This window comes from Trachypithecus francoisi, unplaced genomic scaffold (assembly GCF_009764315.1).
Source record: "Trachypithecus francoisi isolate TF-2019V2 unplaced genomic scaffold, Tfra_2.0 Lachesis_group2, whole genome shotgun sequence".
NCBI lineage: Eukaryota > Metazoa > Chordata > Mammalia > Primates > Cercopithecidae > Trachypithecus > Trachypithecus francoisi.
In genome coordinates this window covers 22,679,903-22,693,207 of record NW_022681465.1, presented here as the reverse complement: position 1 = coordinate 22,693,207, position 13,305 = coordinate 22,679,903, and the positions used below count along the sequence as shown (strand labels likewise).

Genomic DNA, 13,305 nt, shown 5'->3' with positions numbered 1-13,305 from the left:
GAATTTATAAAAATGTATAGATATTATTTATGGTTCTTCCTCCATACTCAACCATATTAGCACCATTGAGAGTGAATTTCATGGCAACTATGCCATCATTTGGTGTTGGTTTTAAAGATAAAATATTTAAAGATTCCTTCATTTGCTCTTTTTATTTCTGTCAGAAATAACTCTCCATGCATTTCTTTATATTTCCCTTTAGTTGAGTTTTTTTTTCATCTTCTACCCATTTATTTGGTTGATTTGTATGCCTAGTCAGTCTGAATCAGTAAAAACTGGTATTTTACTCAAAAATTTGAATGATAGCTTTATAATTTAAAGATATTATTAATATTTTTTCTATCATGTTCAGTTCAATCTGTTATTCATTTTAGTGTTACGTATTTTGAGTTCTGAGTTTTGATTGCTGTGTATTTAAACTGAATAATCTTTTCCTATACTATTCACTTTCAAAACTGAGAAAATTTCATCCTTCCATTGATATAATTATTGTTTTTGTTTTCTATAATTTGATTTTTAAGATTTTTTAAACCGTGTTGTGTTGATTCTGACTTAAAACAAAGATCTAAGTTTTTCCAAGTGCTTTCCCCTCATCTGTACAATTTATTAGGTAGTTCTTATATATCCTCCTTTAGAAAGCTTGCATGATTGCATATTAAATTTGATATCTTTAACCTTTTTGTATACTCTGTTCCTTTACATTTCTGCCTTTATATTGCGCCTTCTTGTTTAGTATTTTTGTTTAATAAATTCTTGGCCGGGCGCGGTGGCTCAAGCCTGTAATCCCAGCACTTTGGGAGGCCGAGACGTGCGGATCACGAGGTCAGGAGATCGAGACCATCCTGGCTAACACGGTGAAACCCCGTCTCTACTAAAAAAATACAAAAATCTAGCCGGGCGAGGTGGCGGGCGCCTGTAGTCCCAGCCACTCCGGAGGCTGAGGCAGGAGAATGGCGTGAACCCGGGAGGCGGAGCTTGCAGTGAGCTGAGATCCGGCCACTGCACTCCAGTCCGGGCGACAGAGCGAGACTCCGTCTCAAAAAAAAATAAATAAATAAATTCTTATATCTGGTAGTAGAAACTCTAGCTGTGACTCTTTACTGCCTTTCTGTTATTGAACTATTGTTTGATAATCTTACCTATTTTTTTAAATAATGAATATTCATTAGTCATCTTCTTGTAATCCTTTTGCAAACAACAGTTCTTTTGTGTTTGTTTGTTTGTTTGTTTGAGACAGGGTCTTGGTCTGTCCCTCCGGCTGAAGTACAGTGGTGTAGTTACAGCCTATTGCAACCTCTGTCTCCCAGGCTCAAGTGGTTCTCCCACCTCAGTCTCCCTAGTAGTTGGGACTAAAGGCACACATCACCATGCCTGGCTAATGTTCATACTTTTTGTAGAGATGGGTTTCGCCATGTTGCCCAGGCTGATCTTGAGCTCCTGCGCTCAAACATCTGCTCACCCCGGCCTCCCAAAATGTTGGGATTATAGGCGTGAGCCACCACACCTAGGCCTCTTTTTGTATGTTAATTTAATGTTTCCATCCAGGAAATGTAGTATCTTTTATTTAGCCATGCCTTATTTGAAATTTATCTTGGCCGGGCGCGGTGGCTCAAGCCTGTAATCCCAGCACTTTGGGAGGCCGAGACGGGCGGATCACGAGGTCAGGAGATCGAGACCATCCTGGCTAACATGGTGAAACCCCGTCTCTACTAAAAAAATACAAAAATCTAGCCGGGCGAGGTGGCGGGCGCCTGTAGTCCCAGCCACTCCGGAGGCTGAGGCAGGAGAATGGCGTGAACCCGGGAGGCAGAGCTTGCAGTGAGCTGAGATCCGGCCACTGCACTCCAGTCCGGGCGACAGAGCAAGACTCCGTCTCAAAAAAAAAATAAATAAATAAATAAAAATAAATAAATAAATTCTTATATCTGGTAGTAGAAACTCTAGCTGTGACTCTTTACTGCCTTTCTGTTATTGAACTATTGTTTGATAATCTTACCTATTTTTTTAAATAATGAATATTCATTAGTCATCTTCTTGTAATCCTTTTGCAAACAACAGTTCTTTTGTGTTTGTTTGTTTGTTTGTTTGAGACAGGGTCTTGGTCTGTCCCTCCGGCTGAAGTACAGTGGTGTAGTTACAGCCTATTGCAACCTCTGTCTCCCAGGCTCAAGTGGTTCTCCCACCTCAGTCTCCCTAGTAGTTGGGACTAAAGGCACACATCACCATGCCTGGCTAATGTTCATACTTTTTGTAGAGATGGGTTTCGCCATGTTGCCCAGGCTGATCTTGAGCTCCTGCGCTCAAACAATCTGCTCACCCCGGCCTCCCAAAATGTTGGGATTATAGGCGTGAGCCACCACACCTAGGCCTCTTTTTGTATGTTAATTTAATGTTTCCATCCAGGAAATGTAGTATCTTTTATTTAGCCATGCCTTATTTGAAATTTATCTTGGCCGGCGCGGTGGCTCAAGCCTGTAATCCCAGCACTTTGGGAGGCCGAGACGGGCGGATCACGAGGTCAGGAGATCGAGACCATCCTGGCTAACATGGTGAAACCCCGTCTCTACTAAAAATACAAAAACTAGCCGGGCGAGGTGGCGGGCGCCTGTAGTCCCAGCTACTCAGGAGGCTGAGGCAGGAGAATGGCGTAAACCTGGGAGACGGAGCTTGCAGTGAGCTGAGATCCGGCCACTGCACTCCAGTCCGGGCGACAGAGCGAGACTCCGCCTCAAAAAAAAAAAAAAAAAAAAGAAATTTATCTTAAAAAAATATATATTTTTTGGTAACTTTTATAAAGGTTGGGGATATTTCCTAAGTGGATTCTTAAGATTCTTTTGTTGCTGTTTTCAGTTGTCATGGTGAATGGATTCTCTTTGTGTAATTTTCTTGCTGAACTTTACAAACATTATTGCAGACATATTTTATGTACCTTGTTACTTTACTAAACTCATTAATCCTTTGGATTTTGTATTTATTTAATTATATTACCTTCAGGTGGTAATACTTTCATTTATTACCAAAATGTATTCCTTTAATTTCTTTTTGAAGATATTAGAAAACTGAATTAATGGTCCATTTTGTCTTACTGAATTTTAAAGTTTCAGATTCTAAAGTTATACTATTGATTATAATGTTCATTTTAACAAAAGGTTCCTTTTAAATAACGGAATAGTGTTTTGTGTGTGTGTGTCTGTGCGTGTGTTTGTGTGTTTTTAAGAGACAGGGTTTCACCCTGTCACTCAGGATGGAGTGCAGTGGTGCAGTAGTCATAGCTCACTGTAACCCTGAACTCCAGGGCTCAAGTGATCCTCCCACCTTAGCCTCCTGAGTAGCTGGGACTATAGGCATGAGTCACCAAACCTGGCTTAGAAGGTTTTTTGTTTGTTTGTTTTGTTTTTGTGTGTGTGTTAAAAATTTGTTGAATTTACTAAATAGCATTTGAGCATTTGTTCATATAATCAGAAATTATTTAGTCTATTGATGTGGTATAGAGATGTTCTTACAGAACTGTTATTTTATTCTAAAAATAAACCTTCCTTGGACTAAGTGTGATTTATTACATTGCTGGATATTTTTCTAACATTTTATTTAAAACTTATATTTCTCTTCATTGGTGAGGCTTACCTGTAGGGGTTTGTGTGGTGTGTGTTCATACATGTTCTGGTATGTAGCTTTCAGGTGTTAATCAGGTTTTGGTTTAGGTTTAGATTTGTCTCATTAAAGGAATGGTCATTATTTGATTCCATGCAAAATTGAGAGACTTGGTGTTCTGTATTTCTTTGTTGATGTTCTTTAAGGATATCTCTGATTTCTTCCTTAAATATATTTGGGTTCTTCTAATTCCTCTACTTTCAGTTTTAGTAATTTTCGTGTAGAAAATAATAAATTTCTTTGAAGATTTCAAATTTATTATTTATACATACTGTATATTTTAGCCTATATCAATTTCATATTAATTTTATAATACATTCTGTATTAATTTTTATAATCTCATTTTCACCTGATCTTGCAGATAGATTTTTGCTTTCTTCTTTATTAAATTTACATAGGGTTATCTATTAATCTTTACAAAGAACTGGCTTATAGTTTTAATTATCATTTTGTCTTTCTAATTCATCTTTTTTTATTTTCTATTTTCTTCTACTATTCTTTGGGTTTTATGCTATTTTTCTTAGATATATTTAGCTGTGACTTTATAAGAGTATTGCGTTGGGCACCTTTCATAGTTCTTGATATGTAGTGTAGTCATTCCTTCCTTGAATTATGTTCTTTTTCATCCAGTTATTAAAGATTGTGCTTCAAATTTTATATTCTTTTCTTTTTTGTTTTGTTGCATCATGATGAGAGATTATAGTCTTCAAATTGTCCCTTTTTTTTTCCTTTTAAATAAATATTGAGATTTAATATGTGATCTTTTGGCTTTGAAGAACTTCCCACACAAATTGTTGTATGTCAGGAAGGTTTGTGTATATGAAGCATATTTATTCTTCTAAGTTTTTTGCCATAATGTAAGAAGGTAAAAGTGATTTTTTTTTTCATTATGTACTTGGACAGTGGATGGCATTCCCAATGACAGTAGTGATAGTGAAATGGAGGACAAAACTACAGCTAATTTGGCAGCCTTGAAACTTGATGAGTGGCTCAATTTCAAACTAGAGCCAGAGGTAAGTTGCTTTCAAGTAGTGTAATACATTTCTTTCATTCAGTTAGTGTGAATTGATATATAGTATGATAAAAATTTTTCCTTTACTATTGAGCCCTTAGTATCAGAGAATACAGCTGTTTTTCAGTTTTCATAGGGACCTCATTCATTCTTTTCTGTATTGGGGTTTATTCCAACAGAGGACTTGGAAAACCTAATTGTGGCTCATTATTTAAGCAAGGTAATTGTCTTAGTCTGTTTTTGCTGCTATAGTAATTTATAAAGAACAGAAATTTATTTCTCACAGTTCTGAAGGATGTTAAGTCTGAGATCAAGGTGCTGACATCAGGCGAGGGCTGCTGAACCCTGCCTCCGCTAGAATGGAGGAATACTGTGTCCTCACACGGCAAAAGGCAGAAGGGCAAGAGGGGATGAATTCCCTCCATCAAGCTCTTTTATAAGGATACTTAGTCCCATTTGTGAAGCCAGAGCCCTCATGACTCAGTCACCCCTCAAAGGCCAACACCTCCCATTACTATTGCATTGGAGGTTAAGTTTCAACATGAAGATTTGGAGGGGACAAAAACTTCTAACTATAGCAGTAATCCTTGAATATTTCTGGATATATAAGAAAGTATTGAGTATCGGGTACACAGGAACTCCCTTTATTTTGTATAACTATGTTTCTGAGAGAAAGATACGATTTCATACTATTTTCTCTTTTTCATATACTTCTGAATTGGGGGTTTGAGGGAGGAGGAATGTTTCTTTTCAAATTACAAATTTTTGTGACAGAGCCTCCGCTTGATTCTATCTCTACTGTTCAAGATTATTCTCTATACATTTTTGGGAGGCGCCAAGCTGTCAGTAGTTAACACTGGCTAGTTTACTATTTTAGTATCCATTCATTCATCACTTCAACCTACTACACTCTCACTTCCATTCCCACCAATCCATCACTTCACTGAAACTGTACTTGCCAGGGTCAACTGTGTCCTTCATATTATCAAAGTCAGTCTGCTGTCCTGGATAAATGTGACCTCTCTATATTATTTATCACTATTGTCCATATCCTCCTTTTTGTACTCCTGCCCTTCACCAATTTTCTTCCTTACTCCTGCCCCAAATTCTTTGTCACTAGTTACTGTAACATTAATCTTTCTTAATTCTTTCTGTGTAGTCAGTCCTTCTTAGTTGTTTCACAGACCCCGCTGTATGTGTTTGTGCCTTAAATTTTAAGTTGTCTAGCACTTTGTGTCTGACTCTTATCTTCTTACTCCCTCTCTACAGTCCCCGGAGACTTTACCTCTATGTGTATATTTTGCAATAATTTACGAACTGGTGACTTTCAAGTTTAGAGCTGTATCTTAGACCTTTCTATGAATCCAGCTGCCTTCAGGACATGATCATTTGGATGTTCTACAGGCACTAAAATAACACTATGAACTACATATATTTTTATTTACCCTGCTGCTACTTTTCCAGTATTAATCACACTCTACCATAACTATTGTTTACTGTCTTTCTTATTAGACTATTTAATTTGATTTTGTGTCTTAGTGCCTAAAATATAATAAATAAATTTTATTTCATTCACCCATTAAAAATAATGAAATTGGTAGTAAATTATATGAAATGTGAAATATGTTTATTGGAAACAGTTGCAAACTAATGAAAACTAATCAAACAAGTGTTTTGCATATGTGATATTCATTTGCTTGTATCTATTTGAACTGTTACAGGCAGCTAGTTTATTGCTGCAGCTCAGACAGAAGTGGCATAGCTTATTTTTACGCCGAATGAGAGCTCCATCTAAACCTTGGTCTCAAGTTGATGAAGCTACCATAAGAGCAATTATAGCTGTTTTAAGCACTGAAGAACAGTCTGCAGGTTTACAACAACCATCTGGGATTGGTCAAAGGCCAAGGCCTATGTCTTCAGAAGAGCTTCCTTTGGCCTCTTCTTGGAGGTCAAATAATAGTAGGAAAAGTTCAGCAGATACTGAATTTTCTGATGAGTGTACTACTGCAGAAAGGTAAATTTATGACATTTTACCAAAGTGGGTCACTTTTTCTTCAGGAAAATGAATTATTTATCTTATAATCATGTGCTTTTATAATATTTAAAAATTACTTTTTTATAATCTAAGATCCATGAAAAGGTAGCAATAACGTGCAAAGAGTTTTCTACTTGTCCAACTTAATTCTTCTAAGTATTGTTAATATGAATTTTAAACTGTTGGTATCTGTCAGTTATTTAATAAGGCAACTCTTTGTCAGGAAAAGGTTAAAATATCTAATTTCTAGAATTGGATCTCTCAAAAATATATAGGTATTTTAAGATTATATATTTTACTTGATATATGTGAAGTAACATTTTACCTAGATACCCTGAGCTGTACTGGCTATGGCCGTTTAGAAGAACAACCTCCTTATAAGCCTTATCTAGATATCGGTACTGCTGACTAGCATTCCTACAGAAAAGTACTTCAGTCAGTGACACATGCAATGCCAGTTCTTGGTGTGAGGGATCTAGAAGTGTACAAAACAGATAAGATCTCCTCCAGAGGATTTACATTTGATTGAGGGGAGGCATATAATAAACAAATTTACTGTCATATGACAACATTTCTGTTATAATTTAGCCAAATTCTTCTTTTGTTCTTTTGCAATTAAATGTGTTGTTTTTGTTTATGAATATTAATGAGACACTTCATACTGAATTATTTATGTAAAAAATATATTCCAATAATATGATAGTGGTTACAGTAAATCATTGGCCATGATTCAGAAGTGTTTCTGGTTATAAAAACGTTTGTTAGAATCAAATTTAAGTTATTTTATATCAGGTTTTCACCTTGTTAAAATTCATAACAAAAAACATTCTTGGCTATGAGGCTAGTTTTGGCAATACTGTAGAAAAGTCTCTATAATAAGAATTTGATTTTATAGTTAAACTGAAAATAGAAACAATGGAAACATAAAAAATACATAATGCTTACTGTTTTTCAAGGATCAGGTGGGGTTTTTAGTACCTTTTTTTGATCAGATTTTTGCATATTTGAATGAAATATAAAGGCTTAATATCATTTAAGACTTTAATTAAAGAGGAATAAAACATTGGTTTCCATGTTCTTCAGATACTACATTTTAGTAGTAATTTAACCAGTTTCCAAGGAAAGCTTGTAAAATGTGTGCCTGAACCTTTCTTTCTGGTCTAGACTCTGCTGAGAAAAAGGGAGACTAAAAAGTACATTTTTTACTTAGATACTCCCCACTTTTTGAAAATATTGTTCTAGAATTTTCTTGAGCATTAGTTATTTAGAATGTGGGAATATATTTCCATAGGAATTATTCTGTAGCAGAGTTATTCCTAAACCAGCCTATGAAAAATTCTGGGCCGGGCGCGGTGGCTCAAGCCTGTAATCCCAGCACTTTGGGAGGCCGAGACGGGCGGATCACGAGGTCAGGAGATCGAGACCATCCTGGCTAATACGGTGAAACCCTGTCTCTACTTAAAAATACAAAAAACTAGCCGGGCGACGAGGCGGGCGCCTGTAGTCCCAGCTACTCGGGAGGCTGAGGCAGGAGAATGGCGTAAACCCGGGAGGCAGGAGAATGGCGTAAACCCGGGAGGCGGAGCAGTGAGCTGAGATCCGGCCACTGCACTCCAGCCTGGGTGGCAGAGCAAGACTCCGTCTCAAAAAAAAAGAAAAATTCTGTTAGATTCAAGAAACATGACATACTAATATATAATGCATGAGTGTTCCTTGTATGCTGATGCAAATGAATCAATAATTTGAGACAATTGAGGAAATTATAATTTTATTGGGATTGGTTATGTAGGGACAATGCACCCATTTTAACAGATGCATATTTAAATATGGAAGGATAAAATGACATGATGTGTGGGATTTACTTTTAAATATGTAAGCCAAAACAGAAAAGAAGCAAGAAAGGAAAAACAAAATAATGTTAGATAAATCAAGTCGGTGAAATGTTCAAGAAACTAGGTCAGTGGTACTGTGAGATGTCCTACATTCTGGATTTGTCTCTGCTTTTTCCTGGCACTATTTATTTCTATACCCTATGTATCTTTTATTTTTTATTTATTTTTATGTTTTACTTTTTGAGACAGTCTTGCTTTGTCGCCCAGGCTGGAGTGCAGTGGCGCGATCTCAGCTCACTGTAACCTCCGCCTCCTGGGTTCAAGCAATTCTCCTGCCTCAGTCTTCTGAGTAGCTGGACTTGCAGATGCACGCCACCACGCCCGCCTAATTTTTGTATTTTTAGTAGAGGTGGGGTTTCACCATGTTAGTCAGACTGGTCTCGAACTCCTGACCTCATGATCTGCCCACCTCAGCCTCCTAAAGTGCTGGGATTACAGGCGTGATCCACTGCACCCGGACTCCATACCCTATGTATCTTATGTAAGCTGGTGGTTAGCTCTCAGGGCTTGATTGGATCCAATGTTTTAACAATAATATTTTATAGGTGGTGTTGTGAACTTTATATTGCAATATATCAGGAAGCACTTAATGTCTGATTGTCCCAAAAAGACCCGTACTTTAAGAAAAATTATGAAATTCCTGACTGCCATGTTTGTGGCATTTATTCATAGAATTTTAGAATAGAAAAATCTTGGAGTTTAGATATAATCCTTTTATTTAACAGATAAGGAAATTAAAGCTCCAATAGTTAAGAGGCTTGCCCAGGATCTCATACCTAGTTAGGTGTAAATTTAGAACTGTCATAGACATCTATATTTCCTGACCTTAGTATTTTTAAATAATATTCCATAAATCATAAGATCATTGGGACTTTGGATTAAAATGGCATCTGCTTTGTATTATAAACTTATATATAACTGATCTTTGTATTACGAACTTATATATAACTGATCTTTGCTTCCTCCTTCTTGCTCAAGAATACTGATGAAACCTCCATCGCCAGCATTACACCCACCTCAGAAGTACAAAGACAGAGGAATTTTACATCCTAAACGAGGCACCGAGGACCAATCAGATCAGTCTTCTGTGAAATCTACAGACAGCAGTAGTTACCCAAGTCCTTGTGCTAGTCCTTCTCCTCCATCCTCAGGAAAGGTAGAGTATCTGAAAGATAATGTAGTAAGGAACAGATTTGTAGCACATGTAATGCTAGGTAAATAAAATTGTAAAACAATTAGAGTACTTTTCTAATTGTGGCCTCTTTTCTAGATGTAAGTTGAAGCTAGCAAACTTGATACACTTTGAGTAATTGTAAAATTTTTCCTGTGTGCCAAATATTTCTAGTTATTACCATCTTGGGGTATTTTAGAATGTTTTAAAACTATAGATCATTCACTACTGGCACATAGTTAGGCTGTTTATTATTTGTTTCCTATTTGTTTCAAACCTTTTTTTTTTGAGATGGGGTTTCACTCTTTTACCCAGGCTGGAGTGTTGTGTTACAATCATATCTACTGCAGCCTTGAACTCCTGGGCTCAAGTGATCTTCACACCTCAGCTTTTGAGTAACTGGGACCACAGGTGCATGCCACCATGCCCAGCTGATTAAAGAAAAATTCTTTTTCTGTAGATGGGGATCTCCCTTTGTTGCCTAGGTTGGCCTCAAACTCCTGGGCTCAAGTGATCCTCCCATCTCAGCCTCCGAGTGGCAGGCATTACAGGTGTGAGCCACCATGCCCAGCCCTTTAGAAACTTTTTTGCTAAAATAAATAACAAAAAGATTAATTTAACTTTGGTTTATAATTTCAGAATTGAAAACAGTGGTTTCTGTCTGTTGTTAATTGATTTCTACAGTGGTTATATTTAAAAAACAAGATGTAGGATAGGGTTAGGAAGGTAGGAAATGTTGATATGGAATTGAAAACTGTACCTTTAAAAAAACTTGTAATAAGAATAATTTCAAATGTTCATGATGTGATTACTTTTACTTTCCTGTTTTAGTAGCTGAGTAGGTATTTGATTAGAGGTTATTTAGCTGCATATTGTATTTTGGTGAATGTGTCTATTGAAATACTCTTTGTTAAATAAGAGGAAAATAAATGTTTTTGTAGATTTGCATTCTTAGGTTTTGAAGTTTTTTGGTTTATTTATACACCTTTATTCAGGTGTAATTTACAATAAAGTTCACCAGTTTAAACTGTATAATTTAATGAATTTTGACAAATGTAAACAATCATGTAACTATACCACAGTCATCTACATATTTCCATCACCCCTACTCCCTGGTAACCCACTGTTCTGCTCTTTGTCCCTTGAGTTTTGCCTTTTCTGGAATTTCCTGTAAATGGAATCATATATATGTAACGTTTTGTGTCTGGCTTATTTCACTTAATAGAATCCTTTTGAAATTATATTAAGTGAAATAAACCAGACACAAAATGCTACATACATAAGATTGAATGTATCAACAATCTATCCATATTGTTGAGTATATTATTAGTTTATCTTATTGCTGAGTAGTATTCCATTTCTAGATAGACTGGTTTGTTTTTCCATTCATCAGTTGATGGACACTTGGGTTGTTTGCACTTTTTGGCTGTTATGAATAAAGTTGCTAACATTGTACTAACTGTTACTAACATTCAAGTTAAATCTTTGTGTCTAAATATGTCTTCTATTCTTTGGCAAATCCCTAGGATTAGTATTGTTTGAGTTGTTTGATAAATGTATATTTAGCTTTACAAGAAACTGTCCAACTGTTTTCCAAAATGACAGTACTATGTTGCATTTCCTTTAACAATCTTTAAGAGTTCCATTTGTTCCATATTCTTGACAGTATTTGGCATTATTAGCCTTTGTAATTTTAGCCATTCCAGTTGGGTATGTAGTAATAGGCCATTATAGTTTTAATTTGTATTTTCCCAGTTACTAATGATGTTGAGCATCTTTTCATGTGCTTATTAGCCATTGTGTATCATCTTTGTGAAATGTTCAAATTTTAGTTCATTTTTTGTTGTTAGTTTTTGGTGATTTGTCATCTTTCACTGAGTTGTAAGAGTTTTCTGTATATTCTGGGTACAAGGCTTAATTATTATATGTTTTGCATATGTTTTCTAACAATATGTGTTAGATACGTTGTTTTTCCATTTCCTTAACAGTATCTTTTGAAGAGCAAATGTTTTTCATTTTGATGGAGTCCATTTCATCAACTTTTTCTATTATGATTTGTATTTTTTCTGTACTAAGAAATTTTGTGTACCAAACCCAAGATCATAATTTTCTCCTGTGTTTTCTTTTAGAAATTTTATAGTTGGCAATCTTTTGCTTATACAATTGTTCCAGTACCATTTGTTAAAAACCATTTTTTTTTTTTCCATTGAGTTACTTTGACACCTTTGTTAAAAATCAACTGGCCGTAAATATGTGGTCCACTTATTGGACTCTTTAGTTTCATTAATCTGTCTCTCTCTTTCTCCCCCTCTCTCTCTCAATATATGATATATATTAATATATTTATATACTATGCATTTATATATTATTAATATATTATATATAATATATAGTATATTTATATATGGTATTTTATATATATATTTCCCGGTGGTACACTGACATTATTTTAGTAGCTTTATAGTAAGTCTTGAAATCAGTTAATCCTTCACCTTCAATCAGTTGTCCTTCAACTTTGTTTATCTTCTTCAATATTGTTTTGGCTGTTCCAGGTCCTTTGTACTTTCATATAAACTTTAAAGTCAGCTCATCAGTTTCTACAGTTGGTATTTTGAGTGGAATTGCATTGAATCTATAGATCAATTTGAAAAAATCAACAATTAACACTTTTTAGTCTTCTAATCCATAAGCATAGTATATCTGTTCATTATTTGGATAGTCTTTAATTTCCCTCAACAATGTTTTATAAATTTCAGAGTACAAGTATTACACATTTTTTGTTAAATTTATCCCTAAGTATTTAATGTTTTTGATACTGTTTTTTAGAATTTTAATTGCAGGTGTTCATTGCTAGTATGTACAAATACATTTGATATTTGTATATTTGCCCTGAATCTTATGACCTTACTTCATTTATTAATTCCATTAGCTTTTTATGCCATCTAATAATAAAGATAGTTTTACTTTTTTTCCTTTTCAATCTGATTGCTGTTTATTTCTTTTTTACCTTATCTCTCTGGCCAGAGCCTCCAGTAAAATGTTGTTCAGTGTTGAGAGCCACATATCTTTGCCTTGATCTTAGGAGGAAAGCATTTTTTGTCTATTAGTATGGTGAATTCCTTGCTTGATTTTCTTATGTTTATACCTCACTTGGTCGTAGTGTTATTTTTATATATTGCTGGATTTGATTTTGTTAAATGAGGGATCTTTGTTCATGAGGGGTATTATGCTGTAGTTCTTTTTCGTTATGTATCTTTGTATGGTTTTGATGTCAGAGTAATGCTGGCCTCATAAGATTAGCTGGGAAGTGTTTGTCCCACTTCAGTATTTTAGAAGAGATGTGTAGAATTGGTATTATTTCTTCCTTGAATATTTGATAGAATTCACTAATGAAGCCATTTATTTATTTATTTTTATTTTTTATTTTTTGAGACAGTCTCACTCTGTCACCCAGGCTGGAGTGCAGTGGTGTGATCTCAGCTCACTGCAAGCTCCACCTCCTGGGTTCACGCCATTCTCCTGCCTCAGCCTCCTGAGTAACTGG

The 13,305-nt window shown here is 35.4% G+C and overlaps 1 protein-coding gene across 8 annotated transcripts in view; it reads left to right on the top strand.

Annotated features, from left to right (window-relative positions):
- The window catches only part of YTHDC2 (YTH domain containing 2), an 81,029-nt gene that overhangs the window by 62,823 nt on the left and 4,901 nt on the right, over positions 1–13,305 (top strand). For all 8 annotated transcript variants that reach the window (XM_033178892.1, XM_033178891.1, XM_033178898.1 and 5 more), the window contains 3 exons: positions 4,555–4,664; positions 6,385–6,677; positions 9,569–9,746. In XM_033178892.1, the coding sequence (XP_033034783.1) occupies positions 4,555–4,664; positions 6,385–6,677; positions 9,569–9,746 (581 nt within the window). The remainder of the gene's footprint in view (positions 1–4,554; positions 4,665–6,384; positions 6,678–9,568; positions 9,747–13,305) is intronic.